Source organism: Salmo trutta, chromosome 3 (genome assembly GCF_901001165.1).
Source record: "Salmo trutta chromosome 3, fSalTru1.1, whole genome shotgun sequence".
In the NCBI taxonomy this organism is placed as follows: Eukaryota; Metazoa; Chordata; class Actinopteri; order Salmoniformes; family Salmonidae; genus Salmo; species Salmo trutta.
The window spans coordinates 36,301,187-36,325,853 of NC_042959.1; the positions used below are offsets into that span (position 1 = coordinate 36,301,187).

General features: G+C 42.8%; 1 protein-coding gene across 1 annotated transcript in view; it reads left to right on the top strand.

Annotated features, from left to right (window-relative positions):
• Positions 1–23,753, top strand: part of LOC115174549 (ras-GEF domain-containing family member 1C) — a 46,870-nt gene extending 23,117 nt beyond the window's left edge. The window contains exons 2-14 of the mRNA XM_029733191.1: positions 6,632–6,870; positions 7,002–7,124; positions 7,304–7,441; positions 8,209–8,433; positions 11,471–11,545; positions 13,424–13,522; positions 14,216–14,318; positions 14,409–14,488; positions 15,568–15,663; positions 15,827–15,922; positions 16,028–16,151; positions 17,668–17,740; positions 22,408–23,753. Coding sequence (XP_029589051.1) covers positions 6,643–6,870; positions 7,002–7,124; positions 7,304–7,441; positions 8,209–8,433; positions 11,471–11,545; positions 13,424–13,522; positions 14,216–14,318; positions 14,409–14,488; positions 15,568–15,663; positions 15,827–15,922; positions 16,028–16,151; positions 17,668–17,740; positions 22,408–22,468 — 1,521 coding nt within the window. The 5' untranslated portion in view covers positions 6,632–6,642 and the 3' untranslated portion in view covers positions 22,469–23,753. The remainder of the gene's footprint in view (positions 1–6,631; positions 6,871–7,001; positions 7,125–7,303; positions 7,442–8,208; positions 8,434–11,470; positions 11,546–13,423; positions 13,523–14,215; positions 14,319–14,408; positions 14,489–15,567; positions 15,664–15,826; positions 15,923–16,027; positions 16,152–17,667; positions 17,741–22,407) is intronic.
• The last annotated feature ends 914 nt before the right edge of the window (positions 23,754–24,667 follow it).

The window sequence follows — 24,667 nt, forward strand, 5'->3', positions numbered from 1 at the left end:
TCGGCCGGGATGCCCTTGTCCCATTGCGCTCTGGCGACTCCTGTGGCAGGCTGGGCGCATGCACGCTGACACGGTCACCAGGTGTACAGTGTTTCCTCTGACACATTGGTGCGGCTGGCTTCCGGGTTAAGCGGGCATTGTGTCAAGAAGCAGTGCGGCTTGGCAGGGTTGTGTTTTGGAGGACACACGGCTCTCGACCTTCGCCTCTCCCGAGTCCGTACGGGAGTAGCAGCAATGGGACAAGACTGAAACTACCAATTGGATACCACGAAAAAAGTTGATTCCTAAAGGATGTGTCTAGAGATTTGGTTTACTCCATCAGATTCGTCTAAAATCCTAAATGAATTAGGAATGAGCAGGGTTAGCTGTACCACAAGGACCCCTTATTCATGTCCTCATTACATCTAGTGAAACACAACCACTCATGGTCTGTAAAGTTCATTACTTTTGATTGTTTGTTTAAATCTATGTTGTAATCACCATCACAACCATAAAGTCAACTCCATCTGCCGGATAGATAAAAAAATAATATGAATTGTGTTTCAAATATGTTTAGGTTTTAGAGTCAAACATTTATTTAGGTTTTAGAGTCATAAAGCAACTGAGGAAAAATTAAATTGCTATTCTGTACACCACTTAAATAAAGAAAAACGCAATTTTTGTCAACTCCGTAAAAAATCTACTCTGTCAGATTTTTGTCTAACGTCAACTCCGTCAGAGAGGTAAAAGATCTGATAGAATTGTAATAATTTTATTGCGTATTTTAAAATGAATAATTTTCTATATTTCAATTTTGTTTGTATTGACCTTTTATTTTTAGAGGCAAAGATACAGTTGAAGTCGGAAGTTTACATACACCTTAGCCAAATACATTTAAACTCAGTTTTTCACAATTCCTGACATTTAATCCTAGTATAAATTCCCTGTCTTAGGTCAGTTAGGGTCACCACTTTATTTTAAGAATGTGAAATGTCAGAATAATAATAGAGAGAATGATTTATTTCAGCTTTTATTTCTTTCATCACATTCCCAGTGGGTCAGAAGTTTACATACACTCAATTAGTATTTGGTAGCATTGCCTTTAAATTGTTTAACTTGAGTCAAGCGTTTCGGGTAGACTTTCACAAGCTTCCCACAATAAGTTGGGTGAATTTTGGCCCATTCCTCCTGACAGAGCTGCTGTAACTGAGTCAGGTTTGTGGGCCTCCTTGCTCGCACATGCTTTTTCAGTTCTGCCCACAATTTTTCTATGGGATTGAGATCAGGGCTTTGTGATGGCCTCTCCAATACCTTGACTTTGTTGTCCTTAAGCCATTTTGCCACAACTTTGGAAGTATGCTTGGGGTCATTGTCCATTTGGAAGACCCATTTGCAACCAAGATTTAACTTCCTGACTGATGTCTTGAGATGTTGCTTCAATATACCCACATCGTTTTCATACCTCATGATGCCATCTATTTTGTGAAGTGCACCAGTCCACCCTGCAGCAAAGCACCCCCACTGCTTCACGGTTGGGATGGTGTTCTTCAGCTTGCAAGCCTCCCCCTTTTTCCTCCAAACATAACAATGGTCATTATGGCCATCAGACCAGAGGACATTTCTCCAAAAAGTACCATCTTTGTCCCTATGTGCAGTTGCAAACGGTAGTCTGGCTTTTTTACGGTGGTTTTGGAGCAGTGCCTTCTTCCTTGCTGAGCGGCCTTTCAGGTTGTGTCGATATAGGACTTGTTTTACTGTGGATATAGATACTTTTGTACCTGTTTCCTCCAGCATCTTCACAAGGTCCTTTGATGTTGTTCTGGGATTGATTTGTACTTTTCGCACCACAGTACGTTCATCTCTAGGAGACAGAACACGTCTCCTTCCTGAGCGGTATGACGGCTGCGTGGTCCCATGGTGTTTATACTTGCGTACTATTGTTTGTACAGATGAATGTAGTACCTTCAGGCGTTTGGAAATTGCTCCCAAGGATAATCCAGACTTGTGGAGGTCTCAATTTTTTTTTCTGAGGTCTTGGCTGATTTATTTTGATTTTCCCATGATGTCAAGCAAAGAGGAACTGAGTTTGAAGGTACACCTCCAATTGACTCAAATGATGTCAATTAGCCTATCAGAAGTTTCAAAGCCATGACATAATTTTCTGGAATTTTCCAAGCTGTTTAAAGGCATAGTCAGTTTAGTGTATGTAAACTTCTGACCCTCTGGAATTGTGATCTAGTGAATTATAAGTGAAAAAATCTGTCTGTAAACAATTGTTGGAAAAATGACTTGTGTCATGCACAAAGTAGATGTCCTAACCGACTTGCCAAACTATAGTTTGTTAACAAGAAATTTGTAGAGTGGTTGAATAATGAGTTTTAATGACTCCAACCTAAGTGTATGTAATTTTTTTACTTCAACTGTGTCTGTTTTGAGTATCTGTTGTCAACTCTACCAGTGGCTTATCAACTCCGTCACTGATGGCTAACCACCTTAACATCGATTATTTTTGTCAATATTAAAAAATATTTGAATCACTGTTCTGCGACATATGCTTAAACAATTGAAGCATTTTCTGTGCTAGGCGTAAGGGTTAATGTTTGCTTTATAAATGTCTAATGTTCTAAATCTAGAAAAACATGCCAAATGCTAACGTTTTAGCCCTAGAGCTAATTTATATATTTGTGCGTCTGTAACTTTCTCACTCATCCTTATTCATGATTCATTCAAGACTATACATAATAATGGTAACATCCACATTAATTTAGAAGTGTTTATAAACATATTCTATTCTTATTTACAATAGAATTGACTCCAAAATGACACAATACATGATTTACCATTAATTTCTATTGGGCACAAAATAATCTGTATAGTCACCAAGCTTGATGTAATCATTGTGTGCTAGGAATATGGGACCAAGTACTAAACTTTTGTCTACTTTAAAACACAAGTTTGGACACACCTACTCATTCCATGGTTTGTCTTTATTTTACTAATAAAGACGGATGAGGAATTTTACGAATGGTGAACGGATGATCTCCGTATGTGTGGCTCCCACCGTGAAGCATGGAGGAGGAGGTGTGATGGTGTTGGGGTTCTTTGCTGGTGACACTGTCAGTGATTTATTTAGAATTCAAGGCACACTTAACCAGCATGGCTGCCACAGCATTTTGCAGTGATACGCCATCACATCTGGTTTGGGCTTAGTGGGACTATCATTTGTTCTTCAACAGGACAATGACCCAACACACCTACAGGCTGTGTAAGGGCAATTTTACCAAGCAGGAGAGTGATGGAGTACTGCATCAGATGACCAGGCCTCCACAATCACCTGACCTCATCCCAATTGATATGGTTTGGGATGAGTTGGACCGCAGTTTTTATTTTTTTATTTTACCTTTATTTAACTAGGCAAGTCAGTTAAGAACAAATTCTTATTTTCAATGATGGCCTAGGAACAGTGGGTAGTTAACCCACTGTGTTGTTCAGGGGCAGAATGACAGATTTGTACCTTGTCAGCTCGGGATTCAATCTTGCAACCTTTTGGTTACTAGTCCAACGCTCTAACCACTAGGCTACGCTGAGTGAAGGGAAAGCAGCCAACAAGTGCTCAGCATATGTGGGAACTCCTTCAAGACTGTTGGAAAAGCATCCCAGGTGAAACTGGTTGAGAGAATGACAAGAGTGTGCCATGCTGTCATCAATGCAAAGGGTGGCTACTTTGAAGAATCTCAAATATTAAATATATTTTAAAATAGTTTTTTACTACATTATTCCATATGTGATATTTCATAGTTGTGATGTCTTCACTCGTATTCTACAATGTAGAAAATAGTAAAAATACAGAAAAACCCTTGAATGAGTAGGTGTGTCCAAACTTTGACTGGTACTATATATACAGCATATTCGGAAAGTATTCAGATCCCTTGAATTTTTCCACATTTTGTTACGTTACAGCCTTATGGATACATTTTTTTCTCGCTCTTCAATCTACACACAATACCCCATAATGACAAAGAAAACCTGTTTAAAAAATATATATAATTTAATCACATTTACGTACGTATTCAGACCCTTTACTCAGTACTTTGTTGAAGCACCTTTGGCAGCAATTACAGTCTTCTTGGGTATGACACTACACTCTTGGCACACCTGTATTTGGGGAGTTTCTGTCATTCTTCTATGCAGATCCTCTCAAGCTCTGTCACGTTGGATGGGGAACATCGCTGCACAGCCATTTTCAGGTCTTTCCAGAGATGTTTGATCGGGTTCAAGTCCGGGCTCTGGCTGGGCCACTCAAGGACATTCAGATGAAGCCACTTCTGCGTTTTCTTGTTTGTGTGCTTAGGGTCATTGTCTTGTTGGAAGGTGAGTCTGAGGTCCTGAGCGCTCTGGAGCAGGTTTTTATCAAGGATCTCTCTGTACTTTGCTCCGTTCATCTTTCCCTTTCTCCCAGTCCCTGCCATTAAAATGATCAACACAGCTGCCATTACCATGCTTTACTGTAGGGATGGTGGCAGGTTTCTTCCAGATGTGACGCGGTTTCATCAAACCAGAGAATCTTGTTTGTCATGGTCTGATTGTCCTTTAGGTGTCGTTTGGCAAACTCCAAATGGGCTGTCATGTGCCTTTTACCGAGGAGTGGCTTCCGTCTGGCCACTCTACCATAAAGGCCTGATTGGTGGAGTGCTGCAGAGATGGTTGTTCTTATGGAAGGTTATCTCATTGCCACAGAGGAACTCTGGAGTTCTGTCAGAGTGACCATCTGGTTCTTGGTCACCTCCCTGACCAAGGCCCTTCTTCCCCAATTTGCTCAGTTTGGGTATTGTGTGTAGATTGATGAGAATTGTATTTTATTTTAATCCCTTTTAGAATAAGGCTGTAACGTAACAAAATGTGGAAAAAGTTAAGGGGTCTGAATACTTTCCGAATGCACTGTATATATAACATTTTGGGGGAGTTGGGGGGGCCCCTTGCGAGGTGGCCCTGTGAAACTGCACTACGCCACTGTGTATGTATATGTGTGTGTGTGTGTGTGTCTGTGTCTGTGTCTGTGCGTGCGTATGCATGCATACTTGTAATTTGGGTAGAGGAACAAAGAGAAGCTGAAGGCTTGGAGTGGAAACTTGAGACACCCGTCACGATCTCACACGGCGGTGTCGGCTTGACCTCTCACCTCCTAGGCAGTAGTGACACCAGTCAGTCAAGAAGATCCTGTGGGAGAGAGGTTAGCCAGTTAAACATGACCTTAGTTTTCAGTATATTGTGATAGGAATCCTACCACTCCATTGCTACCAAATGATTTAGCACGGTCGTTCATATTGCCATTCAACGCTCAGAATACGCTCAGAAGTGTACTTTTCTAGTCAATGATCTACATGGGAAAGCGAATGGATTTGAATGCTTTTGAACAGTCCCTGCCCTGAAGGGCCATTTTGAGTGTGTAGGCTAGCTATGCTATGCTTTATTTATACTGTAAGTATTGATCTCTCCCTTCTCCTATGAAAGTCAATAGGACAAGAGATCTGCATTGTCTTCTCCCGAACACAGTGAAAAGCCTTGTCACACCCAGTCCAGCCCAGCCTCGTCTCACACACACACACCTGCCTCTGTTTGTTTAGGCTGCTTGTATACGTTTTGAGATTGGGTCGGCAAAGCAGGAAGACCAAGCAATGTTTACATCTGAAAGAGAGTCCTCTTCTTTGCTCTGCCAAAGGTTTCACCGTTGGCACTGCGTGTTTACTGACTTTCTCTCTCACCACTGCTGGGGAATAAGACACTGGCTGTGGGTTTGTTTTCCAAACAGTCTAAAGACATGACTTTTCATAAGAAAGCCAATGGTAATGGGTCAGGGAGAAACTGCAAATAGGCTTGCTCGGCCGCACCTTTTTGTTACCTGATGCCAGTGATTCACAATAAATACCTGGAATTGGCATGCTACTGTTCTTCCTTCTTTGGAGGCTGCTTAGTTTATAGATAACACTGACTAAATCAGAGTCACACAACCATCTATAGACTCAATATAACATTATCCATTAGTGTCTATTGTGGGCTAAGAAGTCCCATGATGCCATAATGCAGTCTTGATGTGGGCCTACCCTTCCTGACCTCTATAACACCTCACTTTAATATATCTGCTCCAGTGTAAGTGCTTATTCACACTACAACTACCTTGTTGGACCGTTGAGAGGGATGTGTTGAATTTTTTAAAACGTGTAACGGAGCACGGTCTAAGAGCAGGGAGAGAGAGATGAGGGGTAGAAAGAGGACACGGAACGCTTTCTCACGGCAACGGTCTCCACGGCGACGGTGTGACCCACATATCCCATCTCTCTCGTTGTCCTTGGAGACGGGCAGCTGTTTTTGGGGGCGAAGACGGCGGCTGCGGCGGGCGGGTTGTAATGGAAGGAGTGTGTAGTGGAGACTGAACTAGAGATAATGCTCTGAGAGGGTAAACATCTTGCCTGCTGAATGTGATATGGCAAAAGGAGAGAGGAAGAAAGTCGGTGTGTGTATGGTGTGTGTATGCACACCTGTGTTTGTGGTTTTTGTGTAGTTGAGTGGGTTTGTGCGGTATCTGTCTATATGTATATATCTGCCATGCATGTGTGTGTAAATAGCCTTCATCCATTACACTTTCACTCTCAAGCCAGGAGAGGAATGCCCCAGACTGTGTGCCCAGCAGCAGGCACCATGTTCACCCCCAGTGGCTTCAGCCCCCACCTGGCCTCCACCTGCTCTGAGGCTGACCCGGTGATCGAGGACGAAGGGGGCCCTCAGGAGGCTCAGGGACCTGGGGCTTGCCTGGCCGAAGGACCCTCCATCACCTCCGCCTCCCTGGACACTCTCATCCAGCATCTTGTGCCCACCACAGACTACTACCCAGAGGTAAACAACTATTAGAGTGCCAGTACTCTATCCTGGTTGTACAGCCACAGCATCAGTAGTAGAAATAGGAATAGTAACAGCAATAGTAATGTTAATGATAATGTAAATACTCTATGTGTTTCCTTCCACAGAAAGCCTACGTGTTTACGTTCCTGCTGAGTGCTCGTCTGTTCATCTCTCCTCCTGAGTTACTGGCCAGACTCTGTGAGACCTGCATCAAACAACAGCAGCTGGACCAGAGTCCACTGGACATGGTCAGTACACACACACTGACGACACGCACCTCTCTCTTTCTCAGTCCTGCTCACACACACATACACAGTCACTCAACACACACAGCTACTGCTGATCACTTCTACACACCTACTGAAAGCTTTCCTGCCCAGTGTCTGACTGTGTCTTCTTCTCCTGCGTCTCCCCCCCTCCCCCCCAGGCTAAAGTGAGGAAGTTTGGTCCCAAGATCCTGCAGCTGCTAACAGAGTGGACAGAGACGTTCCCCACAGACTTCAGAGAGGAGAAGATGGTGGGCCTGTTCAAAGACATTATCCACAGGATAGCACCCTGTGATGAGGTGAGGAGGGAGGGAGGGAGGCTACCCTCCATAGTCTCAAAGACGAGACTGAGAGCAGGGTGAAGGGGTGTGGTGCTCTGAATGTACAAAACAGTGCAATGTTATACAATCCTGTTCCACTGCATTACCGGTGAGAGAGCGGGATAGGGAGAGAGTGAAGCGAGAGAGAAAGAGAGGAGGGACAGAGAGAAAGAGAGAGGAGAAGAGAGAACAAGGGGAGGGGTTTTGGCATTGGCTCTAGAGCCTCAGGGAAAGAGAGAGAAAGAGATGGATGATGATGATGGAGGTAGAGAGAGGGATGGAGGATGGAGAGCAGGAAGGGGAGGAAGTGAGGGGAGGTTGGATGCGAGGGAGGAACAGGGATGGAGAGAGAGAGCGTGAGGAGGCTAATGGTGATGAATGTGCAGTTATTTGTGGCTGCAGAGCAGAGCTGGGCCCGGACAGTGTTCTCGCTCTGGGTCATTTATGGCACGCTGTGGGTGATTTACTGAGACCCGACCTGTTGGCCCCAACCAACAGCCTACACAGCCACACAGCTCAGTGGGGGCTGGACACACATACACACACTGAGGGGAACACACACACACGTCCACAGAAGAAACAATGGTGTGAAAGAGGTGCGTGAACTGTGAAGGAGAGGGATGGAGTCTGGGAAGATGAGGATGATGATGATTTTTGTTATCTCCTGATGATGATGCTAATGTTGAACATCATTAATATGTTTATAATCATTATTAGTTGTCTAATCATTATAATGTCCTCCCCAGGCGTACTGGAAGACACTGAATCAGGTCCTGCAAACCCTGAGCCAGAAGCTGGCAGCCATCGCCCAGGGAGAGGAGTGCATCGTCAAAGTGAACGCCTCCTCAGTCTCCTCAATCTCTGACAAGCTGGTGGCCTTCAAGACCAAGTCTCCACCCATCCAGAAGGAAATGCTGTCTATCTGCAACGACCCTTACACACTTGCACAGCAACTCACCCATATAGAACTGGTAAGGAGAGGGGGAGGAAGGATAGGATGGGAGGCGGGGGTTAAATAGAGGTCATGGGGAGAGAGAGAGAGATGAGATGAGAAGGGAAGGGGAAGGGGAAAAGGAGAGAGAGAAGCAGAGATGAAAGAGAATGAGAGAAGGGTGTGATGTAAGGGAGAGAGATGATGAGAAGGGTAGAGAGAGAGATGACACTAAGAGAGAGAGAGAGAGAGCAGAGGGGAGAAAAGAACAGACACAGCAATAAAGCGTAGATTAGGATAGCTGTAGAATCAAAAGAGAGAAAGAGGGAGAGGAGAAAGAGTGAGAGAGAGCACTGAAATCTTCCAAACAACCCAGAGGACCACTAGTTCTCCCATTGGCTTGATTACCAGCTAACTATTCCAGTATTAGTTTTAAATGCTCCCCTGTTAGCTCTAGCCTACAGCTGACTAATAGGTGTAGAAAAAGGTGCTCTAAAGACACGTGAACAGACGGGGCTGAGCAACAAATGATCGGAGGAGGACGACCTACTCTCACTGATTGAGTGACGTGTGTTCATGTGTGTGTTTGTGTGATTCTGTGTCTGTGTGGGGGGGAAGGGGGTTGTGTGTCTGTTTGTCCGTCCGTCCGTCTATGTGGGTCGGTGTGTGTGTGTGTTTGTGTGTGGACGGGGTGTGTGTGATTGTAAGGGCCGTCCACCGCAGGCCTGAGTAAGCATGTGCTCTCATCTGATAAGTATGACATCATCTCAGAAGTCAGTGGTTTGCCCAAGGCATTTAACAAAGGGAATAAAACCGCAGTGGATATATGCGACCTGACAGCATTACAATCCACAGCACACACACACACACACAAACGCACACGCGCACACATCCTGACTAATGTGAAATCTCTCAAACATACTATAAAACTGACAAACTGTAAAGTGCTTATCACAGTACCGAAATGCCTGCATTCTGGCATTCACTGAGTCCTGGCTGACAGAGCAGGACCGAGACGCTGATTTAGAAATCGACGGCTTTGGGGTTCATGTGCTCCAGGACTGTGATGCATAAACAGTGGTCAAAGCACAAGGTGGAAAGGTCCGCCTCTACATTAATAAACGATGGTGCAACACGGTGGTCATACGTGAGAGTGTGTGTGACCCAGATATTTTACCTTTATTGGTCTCACTTCGGCCCGTTTTCTTACCATGGGAGTTCCCCCAGATATTTGGCACGCCGGTCTACATCCATTCCGGAGCTAACGGGGACAAGGCGACGGACACCATCTCCCGGACCGTACAAAGGTTACGGTACAACTCCCTGACGCGCCGAACCTCTTTATGGGTGACTTTAATCACTGTTTGCTGAAAAAGTATCTCAATCGCTACCAATACGTCACCTGCCCTAAAAGACATGGCAACGTGTTGGATTTGTGTTATGGGACAGTAACGGGGGCATATAAATCCATTGCCAGAGCTCCACCGGGCTCGTCTGACTATAGCACTGTTTAACTCGTTCCCACCTTAAAAACCTGTCCTGAAGAGAGGCAAAGTTGAACGAAGAAATGTTCAGGTGTGGACGGCTACTGAGCGTCTTCAGGACTGCTTTGATAATACATGTTTCCTAGCTCCTGCACTGACCTTAGTTGACTGACACTGTGAACAGCTATCTTTCATTCGGTGAAAATGAGGAAATACCCCAGAAATCAGGCTAAATATTTCCAAATAACAAACCTTTGGTAACCACATGTCTTAGCAGAGAGGCTTTTGTACAGTTTAACATAGTCAGCTTGTTGATGGAATTTTTAACCAATAGAACTCAAAGGGTGAATGAAAGTCAACAGTGTCCCTATCCTCCACTGATTCACCACAAGGGTGCGCCCTTTCCCATCTGTTGTTTGTACTGTACACTAATGATTGTCAGCGTAATCACGACTCCGGACACGTCATGAAGTTTGCAGACATCGTGAGTCTTTTACAGGATGAGGAGGTGAGCCAGGGCCCAGTGGTGGAGGAGTTCTTTGGATGGCGTGATCGCTCCTACTTAGAACTACTTAATGTCAGGAAAACCAAGGGTATGGTTATTGATCTCCAGGAGAGCTCACTGCCGCCAATGCAGACTCTTATAGATGGTGAGCTAGTGGAGACCGTTGACCGATACAAATATCTTGGTGCTTTCCTTGACAGCAAACTGAGTTTTGAGTCCAATATGTATGCCATCTTCCCGAGGAAACTCTTTTACAGATCGTTCATGGCATCCATTTTGACATTCAGTATGATCTGCTGTTTCGGTAATCTAAACTTAAAAAGTAAGAACAGGCTGGGTAACATTGTGAAACAAAGTAGTAGGATCGTTGGTATGAACTTAACCCACCTTTTTCACCCGTATCAGACACGAGTCGTATGTAAGGCGCAATCCATTCTGAGGGACTCCCAGCATCCCTTGTTTGTTGAATTTATGTTGCTTCTCTCGTCGCACCGATGCAGGCTCCCTAAGTTTAAAACGAACAGGTCTAAACTCTCCTTCATGCCAGCTGCTATCAGCTTTCTCAGTAAGCTGTAGTAGTACTGGTAGTTGTGTATTGCTGTATATTGTTTTTGTGTATATTTATTGGCATGTGTTCGATGTCTTTTTAACTATGTGCTGCGAAATGAATAACCCGTCCGGGGATAATAAAGACTACTCTACACGCACACGTGCACAGCTATCTGTGCTGTGGACTACCCCGCCATGCTTGTATTTTTTTATTAATGTTGCCCTATTTCGATGCCCCTATGGCTGCATTTACACAGGCAGCCCAATTCGGATCTTTTTGCCACTAACTGGTCTTTTGACCAATCAGATCAGATATTTTGTCAAAAATTGGGAACCATTTCAGAAATGGGCTGCCTGTGAAAATGCAGCCAAAGTAAACGTGTGAGCTAATATAGCTGCATACCAGGGGTCATCTGTTAATCCAAGGAAATGTGATATCTTGTCAATGATTCATGACTTCCTGTATTGATTGGCTACCATTACTGATATTAATTTAATATCCATGGCCATGTCGCTGTGCTCTGCTCTGTGTGTTTCAGGAACATCTGAGTCACATCGGCCCTGAAGAGTTTGTACAAGCCTTTGTTCAGAAAGACAAACTGGATAGCACTCAGGTATAGTATACGGCACTTTGTCAGTGGAAATAATATTACAATATACCGCTGTGTGAATCATTTTTTTGCCTTTTGAAAAGAGTGTGTGAGAGAGAGAGAGAGAGAGAGAGAGAGAGTATGAGTGTTTCAGCATCACTAATTAGAAGGCAGTTCTATAGGGCCACTCAGGGGCCAGCAGGTCACTAAGGCCCCGCTCTGCCTGGGGCTCACTTTAATGATGATGACTGGACACAACACACAGTCATACACACAGTTGCACGCACACACACACATACTACGTTATTTTTATCTCTCCATCTCTCTCTCCATCTCTATTGCACACACTCCTTTGCTCTCTTTCATTCTTGCAACTTCTCTCTCTTTATTTGCCTGTCTTTTGTTGCTTTCTTGCTCTCTGTGTGCTTCTCTCTTTTTCTCTCCCTCTCTCCCTCTCGCTGCAGTAATTGCCCTATTTCCATTGTCTCTGCCAGCTGCTGATGACATTAACACAGGGAGGGGGTGTGTCTGTCTGTCTGTCTGTAGTTAGATAGATGCCTCCATAACATCAGACAAAACCCCTATAGCACCTATAGCTTCAACCCAGTCAGCCCACTGGGAACACACTGGTTGAATCAACCTTTCCACGTCATTTCAATGAAATTACGTTGAACCAACATGGAATAGATGTTGAATTGAGATCTGTGTCCAGCTAAAACTTATATTATCATGGTGAAATCGTTTACTTTCAACCCACATACAATGACAATAATGAACTCCTTTATTGATCATTGAGGGCCTGATTCAGACTTAATAGAAGGAGAAAAAAACTGGAAAAAAGGAAGAAACCCATTGAGACACAGCGTAAACCGAGCCCGTGCACTTGGGCAGATACTGTGTGTGACCGTGTGAGAGCGAAGTCTTGCATGTCACTAATCTCAAATTCTGCGGCACTGCTCGTGGCAACACCATTTCGCTGAGTCTACCTTTAAACATACGATGCAAACAGCAAAAAAAAACACATCATTAAGAGATGATCGGCCTACAGAAAACATTTACACCTCTCGTCAACCGTTTTGGGCCAGAGTTTTAAACTCACTAAGGGGCACTAGTACATCTAGGTGAAGCGTTTTTTACAGACTGTTCCATGTCTCCGGTGCACATTGGGAAAAGGCAGACTTGCCTAACTCGGTAATGACCCTGGGGACTTTAAATAGCTACCACCTAGTAGACCAAGTCTGGTAACTGCTAGTGGTGAAGGAGAGCAGGCTACCAAGGTAGAGAGGGAGTTTACTCAGAAGGGCTTTGTAGATAAACACATACAAATGTAGCTGTCTGCGCATGTAAAGCGAGGTCCAGCCCACCATTTGATACAAGATGCAATGGTGGGTTTGCAACTTGGCATTTGAAACAAAACGCAAAGATGCATGATAAACTCAGTCCAGTCTCTTTAACACAGAAGAGGCAGCATGCATATACAATAAGTCACCATAATCAATTACAGAAAGAAACTGGCTTGAACAAGCTTCTTTCTAGCCTCAAAACGGGAGGCAAGCCTTGTTACGAAAAAAATTAAAATCCGTTTAAGCTTCCTCACAAGATTATCTACATGAATTTTGTAAGACAGCTTATCGTCCAACCAAAGACCAAGGTATTTGTATGATGACACCTTTTCCAATGGGTATGCCCCAGACATCAAAGTGCTAACCTTCTCTGGCTGAGAGGGAGCTCTGGTAAAGGTCATGAAGTAGACTTAACATGGACTTAGTGTAAGTCAATAAAACATGGACTTAAGTCCATGTTAAGTCTACTTATCTCAAGTCTGGATAGGGACCTGAATGCCTAGTAAGATGGCCCTCTGTGGTCCTGATGTACAGTATTGTGTGCTTGTGTCTCTTGCAGCCGTGTTTCAGTGAGCAGAAGAAGAAGACCACTAACTTGGAGGCTTATGTCAGGTGGTTCAACAGGCTGTGCTACCTGGTGGCCACTGAGATCTGCATGGTAAATGATTTCACATGTTATTCTCATCTTTGTTGTGCAATGTAGTTTTACTACCCTCCGATCCCCATTGTGAGTAGTATTACTACACTCAGATCCCCATTGTGAGTAGTATTACTACCCTCCGATCCCCATTGTGAGTAGCATTACTACCCTCCGATCCCCATTGTGAGTAGCATTACTACACTCAGATCCCCATTGTGAGTAGTATTACTACCCTCCGATCCCCATTGTGAGTAGTATTACTACCCTCCGATCCCCATTGTGAGTAGTATTACTACACTCAGATCCCCATTGTGAGTAGTATTACTACCCTCTGATCCCCATTGTGAGTAGTATTACTACCCTCCGATCCCCATTGTGAGTAGCATTACTACACTCAGATCCCCATTGTGAGTAGTATTACTACCCTCCGATCCCCATTGTGAGTAGCATTACTACCCTCCGATCCCCATTGTGAGTAGCATTACTACACTCCGATCCCCATTGTGAGTAGCATTACTACCCTCCGATCCCCATTGTGAGTAGCATTACTACCCTCCGATCCCCATTGGTAGTAGCATTACTACCCTCCGATCCCCATTGTGACTGTGAGGCAGTATACTTTCTTCCCAGAACTGGGCCAAATATATTTAGTTTTGCATCTAATTTACATCCAGTATATCTCACTACCAGCTTGTTTATGTCTCCTCTCAGCCTGCTAAGAAGAAGCAGAGAGCCCAGGTGATTGAGTTCTTCATCGATGTTGCCAGAGAGTGCTTCAACATCGGCAACTTCAACTCCCTCATGGCCATCATCTGTGAGTGTCACGGCTGTATCCCACACGATACAAGATCATACACTGATATTTGGCAATATACTGACATTTGACATGTGTCTGCTACTCTAGCTGGTATGAATATGAGTCCTGTGTCTCGGCTGAAGAAGACCTGGGGGAAAGCCAAGACTGCCAAGTTCTTCATTCTGGAGGTACAACTCACTAATATGGAACAGTATGTCCTTGGTAGAATATGGAGAATACACTGCCTATTAAATGACAATTTAATGGGGGCTGAACTTCCTGATTTGGCCTCGTTTTTAGGCTTGGTCATTAAGAAATGCAGCAGCTATGACTGAAGCTAAACGAGAGTTGTCTTGGGGGGTGGTTTAATATGCGTGCCTCTTGTGTGTTTGTTCGCACGTGGTAAGCGTTTGTACATTCACTCTAACAAAACAGTACACAATTAAGGTCACTCACCACTCTAAATAACTTGAAATAGTCTAACCAGGTCTTGTCTTGAAGTTGCCTAGGCCAGTTAGTACCAGCCAACCTCTTTCGCCAATTAGCTTTAGCCAGCTGGTGTGCGACCAGGGCAAAGTGGGTTTGACATTGGAAAGCCTATCCCTGGGGCTAGTTATGGACTATCAATAAATTACACAATTTAAAGGGGACAATATTTTCATGTTTCTCATGTTTTAGTTGTCATATTAAATGCTTTAAATATTTATATATGAATTTTTACAATTTATAGTTGGTTTGAGGTTTTTAAGTCATTGAAATGTGGACCTATTGACCTTTTCAAATATTGTCCCATGTGCATTGTGTAATTTAATGATAGTCCCTAACTAACCCCATAGGGATATCGAATGTCATAGAAAATTGACCATGGGCGTTACGTTCAGGTCACACACTGCGTTACAAATTGATGATTACTTGGATGCTGCCAGTCGTGAGCATGTGGGAAGGATTGAAATAAACCCATGCCAAGGAAAACTGTTACGGTACCCTTCATTCCGTGACATACAATTTTTTCTTATAATCGTACAAATCTTTATTTTGGACGAGACTGACTTTACTACCAAAATCATCCGATTTACACTGTGTAGTCAATTTTGACACTAGAATAAACGTTTCTGACTCATATAGATGCCACATAGGCCATTTTCAAAATGAGAAGTTTCTTTTTAAGGGCAGTAGCTCTTTAAAAACATGGTTTTAGTGCCACAGTAAGGTGGGGCCAATGCTTATCATGGACAACTTTGTAATGCTATGTTGTTCTCCCATACAGCATCAGATGGACCCTACTGGAAACTTCTACAACTACAGAACAGCACTGAGGGGAGCTGCCCACAGGTCCCAGACTGCTAATAGCAACAGGGAGAAGGTAGCCTACAGTTCAACCCAGTAATCTCTATTTCATCGAACTCTGACCTAAACTATTGGACTCACCTGACTCACCTGACCCAGTTTCTTGCATGAAAACCCAGTGCACTAAACTTTAAATTAATATTTGTCTATATCTCTCTTTCTATCTCTCTTTTTTTTAGATTGTGATTCCCTTCTTCAGCCTACTGATCAAAGATATCTACTTCCTGAATGAGGGATGTGCCAACCGCTTGCCCAATGGCCATGTCCATTTTGCGGTAAGGCTACAAATATTATACTGATACTTAAAAATGTAGGATGTTCTTTTATTCTCTCTCTCACTCTCTCTAATGGGGCGTGTCCTTTGTTCATTTTGTTTTCAGAAATTTGTGGAGTTGGCTCGTCAGGTGGGAGAGTTTATGACGTGGAAACAGATGGAGTGTCCATTTGAGACAGACAGGAGCATCCTACACTACCTCCACACTGCTCCCATCTTCAGTGAGGACGGTAAGACACACAGTCGCACCTAACATGAGCCGATGATAAAAATAAAAAAAATTGCAGCACTAGCAATCGTTGCTTCAACATTTCTCCATTGAAAATTAGCAACTTTTTATAATCTGGGGAATTTTGATTGGCAGCACCACCTAGTGGGCAATTTTTTGTAACCCTCCAATCAGAGTGCAGATATTGGTAATGTGATCAGTCTGCCGTTCAACATTTTTTGGGAAAACATGGTGGCTATTTTGAGCTGAAGTGAGAGAAAATCATCTCCCGTTATGAAATTAAATGTTGGCCATTCACATCTAAAATGTTTCTTCACTATAATATTTGATCATGATACATTAATACATACATACATACATACAGTGTTCAGTTTCATGTTTATCTGACAAAAATATCCACGCTGGGGTGCATGCTAATCGATTAGCATGCTAATCATAGCCCATGTATAGTCAATGTGACAAACTGTCTAAATTAGCTAGCTAGCTAGCAACATACATTGTTACCTAGCTATACCCATTTACATTTTCTTTTTCATTTTAGTGTTTTGTATGTTTAGCTAGCTGGCTAGCTAGCTTAATACCATTCACATCTTTCTAGCTTATGATTGTGAAGTTAAGACTGCTAAATCTAGTCTTTATCTTTATGTCTGCATTGCCATTTACTTGACTGGCAGCAGGTTGAGTGGATGAACAGGGCAGAGACAACATCTCTTGATTGTTAGCTGATTATTTTCAGTACAGCTGTGGCAGTCAACAGGCAATAACAAACTATAAGAGATAAGCAAATAAATGGGGAGATAAAGTTTGGAATTGATCTACAGTGCCTTTGGTACCCTTCCCGAGATCTGTGCCTCAACACAATCCTGTCTCGGAGCTCTACGGACAATTCCTTCGACCTCATGGCTTGGTTTTTGCTCTGACATTAACTGTCAACTGTGGGACCTTATATAGACAGGTGTGTGCCTTTCCAAATCATGTCCAATCAATTGAATTTACCACAGGTGGACTCCAATGAAGTTCTAGAAACAGCTCAAGGATGATCAATGGAAACAGGAGGCACCTGAGCTCAATTTTCGAGTCTCATAGCAAAGGGTCTGAATACTTATGTAAATTAAGGTATTTGCAAAAATGTTTTCATTTTGTAATTATGGGGTATTGTGTGCAGATTGCTGAGATTTTTTTTTATTTAATCCATTTTCTAATAAGGCTGTAACATAACAAAATGTGGAAAAAGTCAAGGGGTCTGAATACTTTCCGAAGGCACCGTATGCTTTATATGAAATGTATTTTTCATGTCTGTTACTCATAGCTAATTAATGCTCCAATGTCTCATACGCCACTCCGTTGCCTACAACATTGCTCTGCAATATTTCCCCCCCCCCAGAAATTCTAGTGTATCATAATTTTTACAGTTCAAAATTATAGTCACACATCACAGTGAATACACGGCTGAAACTGATACAAAGTATCAGATTTGAATATGTAATTGATGCTTTCTTGTTCTCTGTCATCCCTAGGACTCTATCTGGCATCCTATGAGAGTGAGAGTCCAGAGAACCAGGTGGAGAAGGACAGATGGAAAGCACTCAGGTAAGATAGATATTTCTATACTGCATGCATATTTATATACTGCATGTATATTTATATACTGTATGTATATTTATATACTGTATGTATGTATGTATGTATGTATGTATGTATGTATGTATGTATGTATGTATGTATGTATGTATGTATGTGTACAGTTGAAGTCAGAAGTTTACATACACTTAGGTTGGAGTCATTAAAACTCGTTTTTCAACCACTCCACAAATTTCTTGTTAACAAACTATAGTTTTGGCAAGTCGGTTAGGACATCTACTTTGTGCATGACACAAGTAATTTTTCCAACAACTGTTTACAGACAGATTATTTCACTTATAATTCACTGTATCACAATTCCAGTGGGTCAGCAGTTTACATACACTAAGTTGACTGTGCCTTTTAAACAGCTTGGAAAATTCCAGAAAATGTTGTCATGGCTTTAGAAACTTCTGATAGGCTAATTGATATCATTTGAGTCAATTGGAGGTGTACCTGTGGATGTATTTCAAGGCCTTCCTTCAAACTCAGTGCCTCTTTGCTTGACATCATGGGAAAATCAAAAGAAATTAGCCAAGACCTCAGGAAAAATAATTGTGGACCTTCACAAGTCTGGTTCATCCTTGGGAGCAATTTCCAAACCCCTGAAGGTACCACGTTCATCTGTGCAAACAATAGTATGCAAGTATAAACACCATGGGACCACGCAGCCGTCATACCGCTGAGGAAGGAGACGCGTTCTGTCCCCTAGAGATGATTGTACTTTGGTGCGAAAAGTGCAAATCAATCCCAGAACAAGACCTTGTGTGGCTCAGTTGGTAGAGCATGGTGTTTGCAACACCAGGGTTGTGGGTTCGATTCTCACGGTGGACCAGTACGGAAAAGAAATGGATGCATTCACTACTGTAAGTTGCTCTGGATAAGAGCGTCTGCTAAATGACTAAAATGTAAATGTATACATACACACACAGTGCATTCAGAAAGTATTCAGACCCCCTGACCTTTTCCACGTTTTATTACATTATCAAATCAAAGTTTATTAGTCACGTGCGCCGAATACAACAGGTGTAGACCTTACAGTGAAATGCTTACTTACAGGCTCTAACCAATAGTGCAAAAAAGGTATTAGGTGAACAATAGGTAGGTAAAGAAATAAAACAACAGTAAAAAGACAGGCTACATACAGTAGCAAGGCTATAAAAGTAGTGAGGCTACATACAAACACCGGTTAGTCAGGCTGATTGAGGTAGTATGTACATGAATGTATAGTTAAAGTGACTATGCATATATGATAAACAGAGAGTAGCAGCAGCGTAAAAAGAGGGGTTGGGGGGGACACAATGCAAATAGTCCGGGTAGCCATTTGATTACCTGTTCAGGAGTCTTATGGCTTGGGGTAAAAACTGTTGAGAAGCCTTTTCCTAGACTTGGCACTCCGGTATCGCTTGCCATGCGGTAGTAGAGAGAACAGTCTATGACTGGGGTGGTGGGGGTCTTTGACAATTTTTAGGGCCTTCCTCTGGTGTAAAGATCCTGGATGGCAGGCAGCTTAGCCCCAGTGATGTACTGGGCCGTACGCACTACCCTCTGTAGTGCCTTGCGGTCAGAGGCCGAGCAATTGCCGTACAAGGCAGTGATGCAACCAGTCAGGATGCTCTCGATGTTGCAGCTGTAGAACCTTTTGAGGATCTCAAGAGCCATGCCAAATCTTTTTAGTTTCCTGAGGGGGAATAGGCTTTGTCGTGCCCTCTACACGACTGTCTTGGTGTGTTTGGACCATTCTAGTTTGTTGTTGATGTGGACACCAAGGAACTTGAAGCTCTCAACCTGCTCCACTACAGCCCCGTCGATGAGAATGGGGGCGTGCTCGGTCCTCCTTTTCCTGTAGTCCACAATCATCTCCTTAGTCTTGGTTACGTTGAGGGATAGGTTGTTATTCTGGCACCACCCGGCCAGGTCTCTGACTTCCTCCCTATAGGCTGTCTCGTTGTTGTCGTTGATCACTGTTGTGTCGTCGGCAAACTTAATGATGGTTTGGAGTCGTGCCTGGCCATGCAGTCGTGGGTGAACAGGGAGTACAGGAGTACAGGAGGGGACTGAGCAGGGAGCTCCAGTGTTGAGGATCAGCGTGGCAGATGTGTTGTTACCTACCCTTACCACCTGGGGGCGGCCCATCAGAAAGTCCAGGATCCAGCTGCAGAGGGAGGTGTTTAGTCCCAGGATCCTTAGCTTAGTGATGAGCTTTGAGGGCACTATGGTGTTGAACGCTGAGCTGTAGTCAATGAATAGCATTCTCACATAAGTGTTCCTTTTGTTCATGTGGGAAAGGGCGGTGTGGAGTGCAATAGAGATTGCATCATCTGTTGATCTGTTTGGGCGGTATGCAAATTGGAGTGGGTCTAGGGTTTCTGGGATAATGGTGTTGATTTGAGCCATTACCAACCTTTCAAAGCACTTCATGGCTACGGACGTGAGTGCTACGGGTCTGTAGTAATTTAGGCAGGTTGCCTTTGTGTTCTTGGGCACAGGGACTATGGTGGTCTGCTTGAAACATGTTGGTATTACCGACTCAATCAGGGACATGTTGAAAATGTCAGTGAAGACACCTGCCAGTTGGTCAGCACATGCCCGGAGCACACGTCGTGGTAATCCGTCTGGCCCTGCAGCCTTGTGTATGTTGACCTGTTTAAAGGTCTTACTCACGTTGGCTACGGAGAGCGTGATCACACAGTCGTCCGGAACAGCTGATGCTCTCGAAGCGAGGCAAGCAACATAGTTGTAGTTTTGATGTCTTCACTATTATTCCACAATGTAAGAAAAACCCTGGAATGAGTAGGTGTGTCCAAACTTTTGACTGGTACTGTATATAGCCAGATCCGACATTTGTTTTTGTTTTCAAAAAGACTTTGAGATTCTTGATTGTTATGAGAAGTGCTACAGTGGCTTGCAAAAGTATTCAACCCCTTGGCATTTTTCCTATTTTGTTGCCTTACAACCTGGAATTAAAATAGATTTTTTTTTGGTTTTTATCATTTGATTTACACAACATGCCTACCACTTTAAAGATGCTAAATACTTTTATTGTGAAACAAACAAGAAATAACACAAAAAAACAGAACTTGAGCGTGTATAACTATTCACCACCCCAAAGTCAATACTTTGTAGAGCCACCTTTTGCAGCAATTATAGCTGCACATCTCTTGGGGTATGTCTCTCTAAGCTTGGTACATCTAGCCACTGGGATTTTTGCCCATTCTTCTTGGCAAAACTGCTCCAGCTCCTTCAAGTTGGGTTCCGCTGGTGTACAGCAATCTTTAAGTCATACCACAGATTCTCAATTGGATTGAGGTCTGAGCTTTGACCTAAGCTACTCCAAGACATTTAAATGTTTCCCCTTAAACCACTCGGGTGTTGCTTTAGCAGTATGCTTAGGGTCATTGTCCTGCTGGAAGGTGAACCTCCATCCCAGTTTCAAATCTCTGGAAGACTGAAACAGGTTTCTTCAATTCTGACCAGTTTCCCAGTCCGTGCCGATAAAAAAACATTCCCACAGCATGATGCTGCCACCACAATGCTTCACTGTGGGGATGGTGTTCTCGGGGTGATGTGAGGTGTTGGGTTTGCACCAGGCAACGTTTTCCTAAATTTTAGTCTCATTTGACCAGAGTACCTTCTTCCATATGTTTAGGGAGTATCCCACATGCCTTTTGGTGAACACCAAACGTGTTTGTTTATTTTTTTCTTTAAGCAATGGCTTTTTTCTGACCACTCTTCAGTAAAGCCCAGCTCTGTGGAGTGTACGGCTTAAAACAGTCCTATGGACAGATACTCCAATCTCCGCTATGGAGCTTTGCAGCTCCTTCAGGGTTATCTTTGGTCTCTTTGTTGCGTCTCTGGCTAATGCCCTCCTTGCCTGGTCCATTAGTTTTGGTGGGCGGCCCTCTCTTGGCAGGTTTGTTGTGGTGCCATATTTTTTCAATTTTTTAATAATGGATTTAATGGTGCTCCGTGGGATGTTCAAAGTTTCTGATATTTTTTTATAACCCAACCCTGATCTGTACTTCTCCACAACTTTGTCCCTAACCTGTTTGGAGAGTTCCTTGGTCTTCATGGTGCTGCTTGCTTGGTGGTGCCCCTTGCTTAGTGGTGTTGCAGATTCTGGGGCCTTTCAGAACAGGTGTATAAATACTGAGATCATGTGAAAGATCATGTGACGCATAGATTGCACACAGGTGGACTTTATTTAACTAATAATGTGACTTCTGAAGGTAATTGGTTGCACCAGATCTTATTTAGGGGCTTCATAGCAAAGAGGGTGAATACATATGCATGCACCACTTTTGTGTTTTTATTATCATTTAGTTTTTAAAACAAGTCATTTTTTTCATTTCACTTCACCAATTTGGACTATTTTGTGTATGTCCATTACATGAAATCCAAATCAAAATCAATTTAAATTACAGGTTGTAATGCAACAAAATAGGAAAAACGCCAAGGGGGTTGAATACTTTTGCCAGGCACTGTATATAAAATACATGTATTATTATTGTTATTATATAGCCTAATGAGTGACATAGTCAGCTCAATCAAATATGAAATGAAAGCTGCAGTTGTAAAATCTTATTTTGTCGTACCTTATTTAAACCAACTGTGTCTTTCCTCCTATCTTTCTCCAGATCTAACATTCTGGGGAAGACAAAAGAGTTAAAAGAGCTACGAGAGCACCATGGCAGCTAACCCTCAGGCCAGCCCAGCGAGGGAGGGAGTCGGTGTACTGCACTACAACAAACTGTGAAGGAGCCTAGCTGGTACTTAGGTGTTTTTCTACACATGAAGAATAGAAATGAGGAAACAATCATGATGAACAGGATTCATCACCCACATGACCAGTAAAAACAAAAAAAAGAAGAAGAAACGTCAACAAGCGGTGAAAAGTGAAGCTATCATGGACACTGACTGGAGTATAACGCCATTACTTTTGGTTGGACTATTGTACATTGACTACATTGGGTACTGTATGTTAGTGAGGGATAGATCTATCCCTCCATCTTGTTGTGTATTTACTCTTTGGGCTCATGTTTGCTACCAGAGTGTTCAGTTACATTGCCATGGAAATCTACTGCTTTTTTAAATGAAATTCCTACTGAAATTGTTGTTATATTATCCTATTTCTCTATCCTTTCTTTCACACCCCCACTTCCTCACTTCCCTTCTCTCTCACACAATCACCTTATTTTTGTTGTGTAAGTTTTCTATTGTACTGTAAGAATCTAGTAAAAGTAAGAGTTACTATGATGTGAAGGGCACTGGCTTGCCCACTTACTGGCTTGCCCACTTGTGTTTGGTCCTCTAAAGACTACTAATGATGACTACTACTGAGTACTTGCAATGACTGGAGAGGCCTACAGCATTATATCATTCCACATACAGTACATAAATACATAGACTGCATAGTGTGTGTCTGCAGGACTAGCTCCAGGCATAAGTGGACGCTTAGGACACGCGATTGCTAGGGAGCCCCCGGCCAAAACATTTTAATATATTTTTTTACAACTCCATCGGGGTCTCAACTTTCTATTGAGAGTTAAACTAGTATAATACACCAGGTGCAATTTAGAAATGTGGTTGTGCATCAACAGTGTTTCTCTTGTTATGTCAGTCACTCAATTAGCTGACAATTAGCCATGCCAATGTTTTGATTGGTAGTAAGTCTTGCCAGCTATCTAAACTTGTAATAATCATGGCTGAATAATGACCGGGCATGTGCCCAGAGGCCTTGATCTCCAGGGGACCTCCATTGATTTTGTTAGTCATTATCACTCAGATATCATATTAACATGTCATAAGTCATGGCAAAATATGTAGAATTGCAGGAAATTTGCTTTAAAACTGCTAACCTTTCTCTCCACCCCATTGGAAAATGGGTAGAATTGCAGGAAATGATGTGTAAAACTGTAAATGTTTTCACTGCCCCATGGCAAAATGGGTATAATTGCATTAAATGTGTTGTAAAATTGCACAATTTTCTCTCCGCCCCATGGTAAAATGTGTATAATTGCAGGAAATGAACTTCAAAGCAGACATGTTCTCTCTGCCATCAAGAGAGGAGCTACTAAAATGTTTTGCCTCTCTCTTAAGGCCCCCAAAAGGCTAGATTCAGTCATCTGTGTGTGTGTGTGTGTGTGTGTGTGTGTGTGTGTGTGTGTGTGTGTGTGTGTGTGTGTGTGCGTGAGTGAGTGTATAATTCCCTCATCTTGTTACGTTTGGATGAGTTGTCAACTGTTGTGAAATCAACAAAAAATGTCACCATGTCATTGGATTTAGGTTAACTTCTATGGGCTACGTGGGATGCTAGCGTCCCACCTGCGGGACACAGCCAGTGAAATATCAGGGCGGCAAATTCAAAACAAACAAAATTATTCAAATTTCTCACCATTTTAAAAATACACTTCTCCTTAATGTAACCACATTGTCCGATTTTAAAAAGGCTTTACAGCGAAAGCAAAACATTAGATTATCTTAGGAGAGTACATAGACAAAAATAACCACACAGCCATTTTCCAAGCAAGGATATATGTCACAAAAACCCAAAACACAGCTAAATGAAGCACTAACCTTTGACGATCTTCATCAGATGACACTCCTAGGACATCATGTTACACAATACATGTATGTTTTGTTCGATAAAGTTCATATTTATATCCAGAAACAGCATTTTACATTGGCGCGTGATGTTCAGATAATCAATTTACAAAAATACTCATCATAAACGTTGACAAAATACATAACAATTATTTTAAGAATTATAGATACAGTACTTCTTTATGCAACCGCTGTCAGATTTTAAAATAGCTTTTCGGCGAAAGCACATTTTTCAATATTCTGAGTACATAGCTCGCCATCAAAGCAAGCCGCCAAGTTCTGGGGTCACCTAAA